Genomic DNA, 10,576 nt, shown 5'->3' with positions numbered 1-10,576 from the left:
TATGTTAAGTGTGTTTTGAGCTAAATTAAACCTGTATCCATTCTGAGTGTTTAATTTCCCAAAGAGTCTACACTCTGTACCCATTGGTACCATCTTGATGCACATCTCTTGAAATTAAGCATCCTTGTTTCTCAGATGACTAGAAATGTCAACTGTCATTAGCAGAGTGAATGTTTGGTCCTTTATAAACACTGTTGTCACACCAAAAAAAAAAACGAATGTAGTGCATATATACAAGAAAAGCAAAAAGCAACCTCTTTATAATTCTTACCAGTTCAGTGATAAAGTAATGATCTCTCATGACCTCCTTTCTTCTCTAAAATCTGAATCTCTCCAAAGCAGCATCTTCACTGATGCTTTAATCCCAGGCGGTGGTTTCCATACCTGGAGGTATAGAACAGAGCTGTATGTCATTTTCTCCTCAGGATTTAAATTTAACTTGAGAAGGCAAGCCTGTGGGTAGCTAATTAATAGATTTTTTTTTTTTTTTTTTTTACAATTGCAGGTACCTGGCACTATTCTGATTAAATTTCCAAGCCGATTAAAAAAGAGTCCAAAAGATTGGCAAGCATTGTTTCCTGCCTTGAGGAGCACAGAACTGGCTGGGGAAGCCCCCAAGCAAACTTCTGAGTTGAGAGACATGCCAAAAAAGAGAGGAAGGTGGTGAGCACAGGGTCAGAAACAAAATCGGCACAGTTTCTCTCTCTTTCCCTCTCTCACCTCATATAACAAGCACCAATCTTTCTGTGCTCTAGTTTTCAGCACACAGAAATTTCTGGTTCTTATCTACCAGCATCCAGAAATACAGAAACCACTCCAGTATCTCAGATGCGGGATTTCCACTGCAGCCCATTTAGTGTGTGCTCCGCATTTCACACATATTAAATGGGCCCTGTTTCTCAGGGCTACCCGGCCTGAACCCTGCCCTGGGCTCCTGAGGCGCCTGCCCTAACCACACTCTCCTTGTTAAAAGAGACATTGGCCACTCCCCTTTGTTAAGGATATTCAGATGCTACCACTTGGTAGAGAAATTAAGACCTAAGAGAGGCTCCGTCTTTGATGTCATTTTACAAATACATAAATACAAGGAAATAGAGGGAAGGAAAACTTCAAGGAAAAATGTATTAAAACAGTGCCTAGAACAGCATCCTTAGGCAGATGCCTTTTCAAACCAGGTAGTTCTGGTGAACGTTTCCAATATGTGCCAAGAGGTGGGTACTTGATCCAATTGAGCCAATCATAAAGTCTCATGCTTTGGTCACTGTGATTGGCCCAGGAATAAACATGTGACCCCCATATAGCCAATCAGAATTCTCCTCTGGTCTTTTCAAACTTGAGTTTAGGAGAGAGGACATTTCCTCTCTAGTTTTGGAACTGTAAATGTGGGAGGCTGGAGCAGCTACGGCTCCAGCCACCTGAGAAGCCAATGTGAGCAGATAAGCTGATGCTCAGAGAAGCCAAGACCAGCAGGAACAGAATTCCTCATAATGTTCAAGTCCCTGGTTCCAGTTGTCCCTAATGTTGACACCGCCCCTCCCTTCTAGTTCCATTAACCAGTAAATCCTCTTTTCCGCGTTCTCTAGTTCAGTTTCTTTCACTTGCCACCAGGAGACCGCTAGCAATTATTTCCAGTCACTCTCTTGCTGCGATAGCTGCCCTCAGCAAACTCCTCTTTTTAAAATAGAAATGCCTCCTCAGGGCGTCTACCACAACCTCTGCTGTCTCAGAGCTGGCCTTCGCCGCCGCCGCCCCCACCACCTCCCCCGCAGCCATCGCCACCGCTTTCACCACCACCGTCACCTCCGCCGCTGCCTCCTTGGGGCCCTCCTCCTTCACCGCCCCGTTCGCCACCTCTACACGTTCAAGGCCTTCTGTCGTGGAGAAGAAGCTATGATCGGTCTCCCTTGCGGGCCCGGGGCAGAGCCATGGCGGACCGCGGCGGCGGCGGGGGAATGGGCGTGGTGGGCGGTGGCGGAGCCGGCCAGGCCTCTGCCGGGGCAGCGACTGGTGCTACTGGGGACAGCGGGGGCGGTGGCCCGGTCAACCCGGCCTCGCTGCCTCCCGGCGGCCCGCTGCTCATCGCTCTCATCGTGGAACAGCTCAAGAGACGGGGCTTTTTTGACAGCTTCCGCCGGGACTGCCTGGCCGACGTGGACACCAAGCCAGCTTACCAAAACCTGAGGCAGAAAGTGGATAATTTTGTGTCAACACATCTGGACAAGCAGGAATGGAATCCTACAATGAAGAAAAACCAATTGCGAAATGGTCTGAGGCAGAGTGTGGTTCAGTCAGGGATGTTGGAAGCTGGAGTAGACAGGATTATTTCTCAGATGGTGGATCCAAAACTTAACCACATCATCAGGCCACAAATAGAACGAGCAATTCATGTATTCCTGGCGGCCCAGAAAAAAGCAGCTGCGCCAGCACCCCCACCAGAGCCCGAAGGCCAGGACCTTCCAGCTCCATCTCAGGACACTTCCTAAGAATATGCCTGACACCTTTTGAAAGTTAATTTCTGGTGAAGAAGTGGATTCAGTTATGTAAGAGTGCAACTTCAGACCGAAGATAGGCCAAGGTCGTCACTGATCTCAAGATTCAACCTTGACCATGGGCAGTGACCAGATTGAAAGGGGAGCAAGTTCGGCAGTGGGAAAGTTGACCGTGTCGCCCCCTGCATTGTGCTGCCATTTGGCCAGCCTGCCCAAGGGCATGACACCAAGTAGACACTACACAGAGAAACACTACAGCAATCCAGGGTTGTCCTGAAACAGACTTTTATACTTGAACATGGAGACTGCGAGTGGACTTGAGGGTTTGTGCTGTGGAATAAACGGAAGCTACAGTGAGAACATAGCCAGTCCCAAAGACAATTTCAAAAAACAATGACAGAAAGTTTAGCTGGGAGTAGTCTTTGACAGTGTTTATTTGATACTGTCTCTCAGAGTTTGCAAACCAGATTGTACAAGTCATTAGCATCAGATAGCTTGTGACCTTCTTGTATATGAATCTTCTAGCCAGTTTCCTTTCCTTTGTAGTAGGTAATGAGACATGAAATCCCAGAATGTGTGAGAAGTTCAGACATTAGACATAAGGAAACTCGTTTGCAGGCTCTCTGTCCAGGGCTGCTTCCTGTCCTGGAGGGGCCAGTGAGTCTTAGGTATGTTTATTTTATCCTCACATTTGTGTTTTTTTAGAAAAGTGAATGATCAATAAATGGCTTATCTTTCATAATAAAATCATTTGATTTGATACTCTTAAAAAAAAAAAAAAGAAATGCCTCCTCGGAAGCCAGAGGAGTTGCTAGAGTAAACAGATCCACACCATGATGCGGTCAGAAGATCTGGACAGCTACGAAGAGCAGGAAAGGGGAACTAGAAACAACTGGCAAATATTTTATGTCAGGATCAAATTGCCATTTTTACACAAATCTTTGTTATTAATGGAATATAGTATTCCTGGATTCTTCTCGCTATAAGGATTGCACGCACCACACTCACATCTGTGTGTGGAACAAGCCAGAGGGTGACCTACACTCACTATAGAAAGTGTTCAGTAGGCCCTTGCCGATGCAGAAGACAGCAGACTGAACTAGACATCAAAGACTATGTGATCTGGCCCAGTGCGGTGGCTCATGCCTGTAATCCCAGCACTTTGGGAGGCCAAGGCAGGCGGACACGAGATCAGGAGTTCTAGACCAGTTTGACCATGCAAACTGCTACCCCAAGGCCTTTGGACATGCTATCCCTTCTGCCTAGAAGGATCTCTGCTTATTGCCTCCCACCCACAAATTAATCTCACTCTTCCTGAAGACTTCAATCAATTATTTTTTTCACAGAGGACTTTGTTAATGCCCATGACTGCATCAATTCTCCTGACTATATACACTCATTTCACCATGCACCTCTCCTCTAGAGGATTTAACATGGATCACAATTGTAATTATATTTTGTCTGCTTCCCCTGGTGAACTTTAAGCTTGCCATTGTATCCTCATCATCTTTCACAGAACCTAATATATAGTTCAGTAAATATTTGTTGGATAGATAAGCATATTTAGGTTAAGGGTAAAACGATAAAACAAACTCAACAATAATTCAAAGATTGAAAAAAGATAGCTTGTTATTTACCTAAAAATTAGTGGTGAGCAATTCCATGTCAGTGGGTGGCTTTGCTCCACATAGTCATTCAGAGACCCATGGTATGAGTCATTCAGAGACCCAAAGGTTGAGTTGATAAATTCCAGCCAGTAGAGAGGAGAAAGAGAGCATGAAGATGCATATCGGGTGTATAAAGTCCCAGCATTGCAAGAAGCACAAATCACTTATCACATTCCACATGACAACACCTAACTACAAGGGAAGCTGAAAAACATAGGATAGCTTGGCAGCCACATGCCAACTACAATTTTGTTATTACAGAAAAGAAAAACATAAGTCATGGACAGTTAATAGTGCCCACCACAGAGTGAATTAATAAATGGATGAATATGGTCCTCCCAGCTTCCACATACCAAGCACTATTTGCCCCTCTCCTCTGGCTTTCTGCTAAGTCCACCAAAATCAACAATGGGGCACCCAATGCCCAACATCCTAGGTCAGTTGCCTCCTTATGTGGCCAAGGCAGTTGATACCAGTGCTGCTGAACCTGTTGACTTATATTCCCAAGGCCCCAAGGAAGAGCAACTGAAGCACTCTTTCCTTTTCCTCTTTCTTGCATTGCAATTCCTCTCTCTGTGGGATTCAGGGATAGGTCTATGGTGGCTGGGCTGGAAGGCAAGTCAAGTGATGGTACTGAACTATTCTCAACGTTCACCAGCCCTGGAACATTAGACCATTATCCTGGCACCAACTTCTTGAGCAGAGAGTCTCTTTGCTCAGGTTAAGTTCTTTCTCAAAAGGTTTGTTGGTCTTCCATGCAAAGACTGTTAGGGAAATTACCTGACAGGCAGGCTCTTCTGACTACCCAGGCATGCTTGAATTAAAGGACTTCACAGAGATATTTCTCAGATTACAACCTTGATGATATAGGATAAAGAAAATGTCTTCAAATTGATTCATTTATAAAACATTTTTAAATGATCAAAAATCACAGAGTTGTTATCAAACCAGAAAAAAGTGTTATATGCTGTTCCAGTTGCTACTGCTGCATAGCAAACACCCTAAAACTCAGTGGTATAGAACAGCCATTTTATTATGCTTACAGATTCTGTGGGTCAAAAATTTGAACAGAGCACAGAGGGAGGGCTTGTCTTTGCCCTCTGAGAGCTGTGTATTCAAGGAGGAAGCCTCAAAGACTGAGGGTTACTCAACAGCTGAGGAGTGGAATCATCTGGCGTGTTCACATGTCTGTTGGTTGATGCTGGTGGTGGAAAGCGAGAGAAAGCGAGAAATTTACACAGAGAAAGAAAGCTCGCAAAGTGTTAGCAACTGATGAATGTAGAAGGTCAAGTTTATATATGTGTTTATTGTTTTGTTATTTCAACTTTTCTGCTGATTTGAAATATTTGAAAATTAAAAGTTGAGAGAACAATTTTAAAATAAACGACTATAGAAGACAAAAACAAAATTGCTTTAGTGACTACATCTTATGAGCCTGCTGGTTAGATGTATAGGTTACAGTCATTAAAACAAAAGGTGATGATGGCCCAGACTAAGGTGGTAGGAGTGGGAGCAAATGTAGACTCTAGATTTGAGAGAGAAATTTCTGACTGGAAACAAAAAGGTATGACTGATTGGATATGGGTGTGAGGGAGGGAGGAGTGAGGGCTGTCACTGTGATATTCAAGGAGAGGATGAGAGAGAAACTCTATTTGAACACGAAGAGTTCAGGTTCCTAGGAGACATACGGGCAGAGATGGCCAGAGGGCAGACTGAACCATGGGCAAGAGGTCAGCGCTGAGCTTACAAAGACTTAGGAGTTAACAGAAGCTGAAGCATGTACATGCATGAGCTCAGACAGAAAAAGTAAGAAGTGGAAGGAGGAGAAGACAAGGACAGGCTGTTTGAGGTGTCATAGGAAATTGATATCCAGGATGAAGCACTCAGTGTTAATCCCACACTCCATGCTGTCTCCTGGTATAATTCATTCCTGGGCAAATTCCATTCCTCATTAACATTTTTTTCTTTCCTTGGGTTGTGTTTTATTATTTTAGTTTTATTATGCTGGTACAAACGCCAAGTACTTCTCCTAATAAATGGCCTTTTTCATCTGTTATATCACCCAAATGAATCCAAGCACTTATAATTAGCAAGGTTTACATAACAGGTATAATTTCTCGATAATAAAGTCCAACCATTATCATTGCTTTTTCTTAATGGAACATTTTGTTTTTGAAATAAACAGCAGGCATTAACCAAATATATCTGGATAGCAATAATACTCAACTCTGATCATAACCTGTTTGCTACTCTCTTGAAACTAACCGTAATTCTGGAACAAAATAAAAACATTAGAAGATTAATAAAAGCTATTTTATCAGACAAGGCTCATTCTTCTTTAGCGCTATATTTATCTCACAGGGGAAAATTACTTTATTACATGGGTAGCAATGCATTTATGACAAGGCACTTGAAGAATAAGTCTGATGCTCATTTTGAAATTCCATTTCTTAGTAGTCACAGGCCATGCAGTCATCAGAAATACTTTTAAAAAGAAAAAACTACCACATGCTTTTAAGTGCTTTGTTTCCAGTAATAAAAGGACTGGCAGGTATATATATTAGAGTTTAGACTGTCGGTATTTGGTTTATGTTAAATCATAAATGAAATTCAATACTATGGCCATACCAGATCTAAATATAGTCATGCTCTGCATAACAACGTTTTGGTCAGTGATAGACTGCATATATGACTGTGGTCCCCTAAGATCATACCATGTTTTTACTGTACCGTTTCTATGTTTAAATATGTTTAGATACACAAATGCATCATGTTATAATTGCCTACAGTATTGAGTACAGTAATATGCTGTACAGGTTTGTAGCCTAGGAACAATAGGTCATAGCATAGGTGTGTAGAAGGCTACACCATCTAGGTTTCTGTAAGCACACTCTGTGATATTCACACAATGACAAAATCACTTATTGACATTTTTCTCAGAATGTATCCCTGTCATTAAGCAACACATGACTGTAGTTAGACAAAAGAGAGGGTTTTTCAATTATTCAGTAATTTGATATAGTCAAGCAAATAATTCCAAGGAATCAGGGGGAAAAATGCCCCTTCTGCCTAAGCTACTCTAATTGGCAACACTTAGAAGATCCATGGGTGAATCACTGGCCTTGTTACCTCTGTGTCACTGGCTTACCCCAACAGCTAGCTCAGAACTGTAGGGTTCTGCAAAGTATCTGCCCCACCCCAATCTCACCTCAAAACAAGTATCATATTTCCAGGAGTACCTGGCTGGCGGAGATTGCTGATCATGTTTCATTCTCCTATTTCCAGATATAACCTGGAGCAACTGCCAAGCCAGGGAAACCCATTGCCCACTCCATTTGCAGTTAGGTAGAAACATATAACTCCTTTCCACTGTGAAGTAGAAGGGGGTAATTTGTGCCACTTCTAGACAGGTTTTTTAAGGAGCAGGCATATCTCCCCCATGCTCTTTATTCTTCTACCAGCTGAATGCCATGACAACCAGGTCCCAAGGAACTTCAGAATCTCCAAATGGAAGTCTCCAAAGCCCCTGAATCACCAGAAAAAGAGAGAACCATCCACTGGCCACCACACCGTTAGGTGAGCAGAACACAGACTCCTGTTGTGTTTGAGCCTTTAAACATTCTTAGCATAAATGAGGCAGCAGATTATCCTCTTTAATATACAAAATGATGCCTCAAATATGCCTATAAACAAGTAAAATCAGCTATCCAGAAAGCTACTCTGTGCCGTAACTTCTTTATTTCTATTTCTGCAACATGAGGCACCCCAGTGTCAACCAGGGACCACTACACCTGCTGGGCCTCCCCGCTCACATTACTTCAGTCTGGCATATCTGCCTCTTCTGCTAGGATTACCAGATATTGTTGCCATAGCCTCTGGGCACCGCTGCCTCCACTGGCACTTCCACTGCTTATTCTGGGTACTAATGCTCTGGCCTAACACACTCACCCTTCCTGAACTCTGCTACCTCTTCAGTTGGGGCCCTCAAATTACTGAAAGTCCTCCAAGCTTCGTGGTGAATTAAACAAATGCATTAATTCATTTTGATGTTACGCTCATTTGATTTCAAGCAGCTGAAAGAAAGAGAAAACCCAGCTCACAGTGGCTTAAGCAATAAAAGCATTTACTGATCTCATGATATAAGAATTCTGAAGATGTGGAGCTCCAAGTTTGGTGTAGCAGCTCCATAGCACCATCCATTATCTAATTTCTTTCTGCCTCGACCATGCCATTCTCAACTGTGAGCTTTTCATTCTTGGACATGCCACCTCTTGATCACAAGATGACTGCCACAGGTACAAGCTGCACATCTTCACACAATATCAGGTGAGCAAAATGGTAGGAGAGTTTCTCCCAGAAACCCAGCTGCAGCCTTCTCCTTGCACAGCGTTGAGTAGAACTAGGTCACATGGTCATCATAGCTCTGGGACCTCTGGGAAAGAGAGACTATCAAAGTAATGAAATTGCCATTAATGACTTAAACCAATCATGATTTTAGCCCTCATAGTGGGGCATAAGGCTCCCCCCTCCCCCTCAAAAAAAACAAGATTGTGTTTACAAAAAGGAAGGGAAATGGCTATTGGGGTAAGAAGGGCAACTGACAGTGTCTGCCACAGATTCCAATTCTGCCATATCACCTTCCATACACAGAAAATCTAGTCAAGGTCTTCTCTCTTCTAGAGCCCAGATTTGAGTCCATGGGGGACTGGCCAGGTATAAGGCTAAGTGGTGGGCATCTGTCCCCTGTGTCATCCACACATACACTGGCTGTGACTATGGTTTTAATAATGGATGAAGCTTTTCAAGCCTGTCTCCTCTCTGAATGAGTGCTCATCCAGTACCTGTAGTGACCAAAAAAGGCTTCATTGCAGCAGCATCCCACCAGTTTGAGAGACAAGCTCAAACATGTTTATATTCCATAATAGTCATTGTTTGGGCTTAAGCTGCAATTTACCAGCCTTATCCCACCACTTTTCATTTTGTCTTTACTGGACTTCAAATCAAGAAACACATATTTTTTGATACACACCCAATACTGGTCAGAATGTTTTAGATAAAATCTTATCTTAGAACATGTATATATCCTTACACATTTCCAAAAGGAAATTCATACTAAGAAAGACAACAGGACATTTATTCAATATTAACGGCATTTCAATGTGAGAAAAATCAAAGATTGTTAAAGGAAACACACTACTTTTCAGAAATGGTATGTGTTAATAATTCTGAGAGAAAAATTCTAATTCATCTACAACTTCAAAGGGTAACATTTCCCAGGGGAACTTAAATTAATCATCGAAAAGGAAAATGCAATGGCATCACATGCATTTTTAAGGCTCTTGATATTTTCCTTCTACCTATTTAAATGAATTTCCAAAATGATGGACTCTCTCTGGAGTAAACCTCCAGAACAATCTGAGTTGAGGCTTTCTGATTGTCCATATTTCACACTTAAGGCAGTTCAGATGCCTCTGTGATAAGAGGTGCTTGCAGCTGACACGAAGTTTCTGATAGAGGAACTGAATTTATTAAAACACAATATCTATCGACATGCTAACAGGTAAGATGTCTTCAGGGCTTCAGTTAAGGTCGATGATTTCTAATCTACATAAATTTCCCTGGAACTGACTGTAAACTAGTTAAATGGCTGACTGGTGACAAAAAGATGAGGAAAATAATGAATGCATATAAAGCAGCACAAAAGATTTGGAGGCAATTGTATCTGCTCTGTAATTATGTTGGCGCATGGGAAATTAAAATTCTTGCTGGCCTCCTCCTTCCCTTCCTCCCTTCCCCCAGGCCTCCTCATCTTGTTCCAGTAAAAAAGCTCTTGAAGCAAATGGGAATGGTAGATTGAGGTCAAAAAAAACAAAGAGAAAGAAAGATGAGAGGAGAGAGAAAAAGAACAGGCAGGAGGGCTCTCCATGGCCCCCAGTGAGGCAAAGGGCTCTTGCACGACCTAGAAAGGCTGTCTTAACTAAAGTGTCTGGTCAAGGAAGGAAATTGTTCAGATGAATTTGCCTCTTACTTACCTCTGTCTTGTGGATTGGGGTGTGATTATCTGTGTATATTATTCCTCTAGAGCAGGGGTGGACAACCACAGCAGGGCCAAATTCAACCCACCATTTGTTTTTATATCACTCACAAGAATGGGTTTTACATTTCCTAATAGTTACATTTTTAAGTGTTACATAAATACTTACGTAATTCACTCAATTTTGCCTCACAAAATTGAAATATTTACTCTCTGGTCCCTTAAGAAAGAGTTTTTCAGCCCTCATTAGATGAGACCTCCAGAAGCAGCACTGTTCATTTATATTGTTCTCCCTTGGATGGAATAAAGCCTGGTGGTTAGAAGGATAAAAAACAGTTTTGAGAGCATCCTGGAACAGGGGCAAAGACTTTTCTTTCATCTGTAAA

General features: G+C 42.5%; 1 protein-coding gene and 2 long non-coding RNA genes across 3 annotated transcripts; 1 reads left to right on the top strand and 2 right to left on the bottom strand.

The window, feature by feature from the left end:
* Window positions 1-269: 269 nt before the first annotated feature.
* On the bottom strand, window positions 270-941 carry LOC107000904 (uncharacterized). Its single transcript, XR_013401747.1, has 3 exons — window positions 721-941; window positions 510-623; window positions 270-384 (listed from the first exon to the last, which is right to left on the bottom strand). It is a non-coding gene; the product is annotated as an uncharacterized LOC107000904 (long non-coding RNA).
* Window positions 942-1,925: 984 nt separating this feature from the next.
* LOC716163 (biorientation of chromosomes in cell division protein 1-like) lies at window positions 1,926-2,961 on the top strand. Its single transcript, XM_001116547.5, has one exon. It carries the CDS (start codon window positions 1,926-1,928, stop codon window positions 2,481-2,483), a length of 558 nt encoding a protein of 185 aa, XP_001116547.2. The 3' UTR covers window positions 2,484-2,961.
* Window positions 2,962-8,262: 5,301 nt separating this feature from the next.
* LOC144332937 (uncharacterized) lies at window positions 8,263-10,289 on the bottom strand. The gene is made up of 2 exons (XR_013401183.1): window positions 10,189-10,289; window positions 8,263-8,602 (listed from the first exon to the last, which is right to left on the bottom strand). It is a non-coding gene; the product is annotated as an uncharacterized LOC144332937 (long non-coding RNA).
* Between the last annotated feature and the right edge of the window lie 287 nt (window positions 10,290-10,576).

This window comes from Macaca mulatta, chromosome 11, assembly GCF_049350105.2.
Source record: "Macaca mulatta isolate MMU2019108-1 chromosome 11, T2T-MMU8v2.0, whole genome shotgun sequence".
Lineage (NCBI taxonomy): Eukaryota > Metazoa > Chordata > Mammalia > Primates > Cercopithecidae > Macaca > Macaca mulatta.
Note: the sequence above shows the minus strand (reverse complement) of the source record. Positions and strands in the feature narration are given on the sequence as shown.

Coding starts and splice junctions, on each gene's coding strand:
- LOC716163 (XM_001116547.5), top strand. CDS start 1,926: ATGGCGGACCGCGGCGGCGGCGGGGGAATGGGCGTGGTGGGCGGTGGC.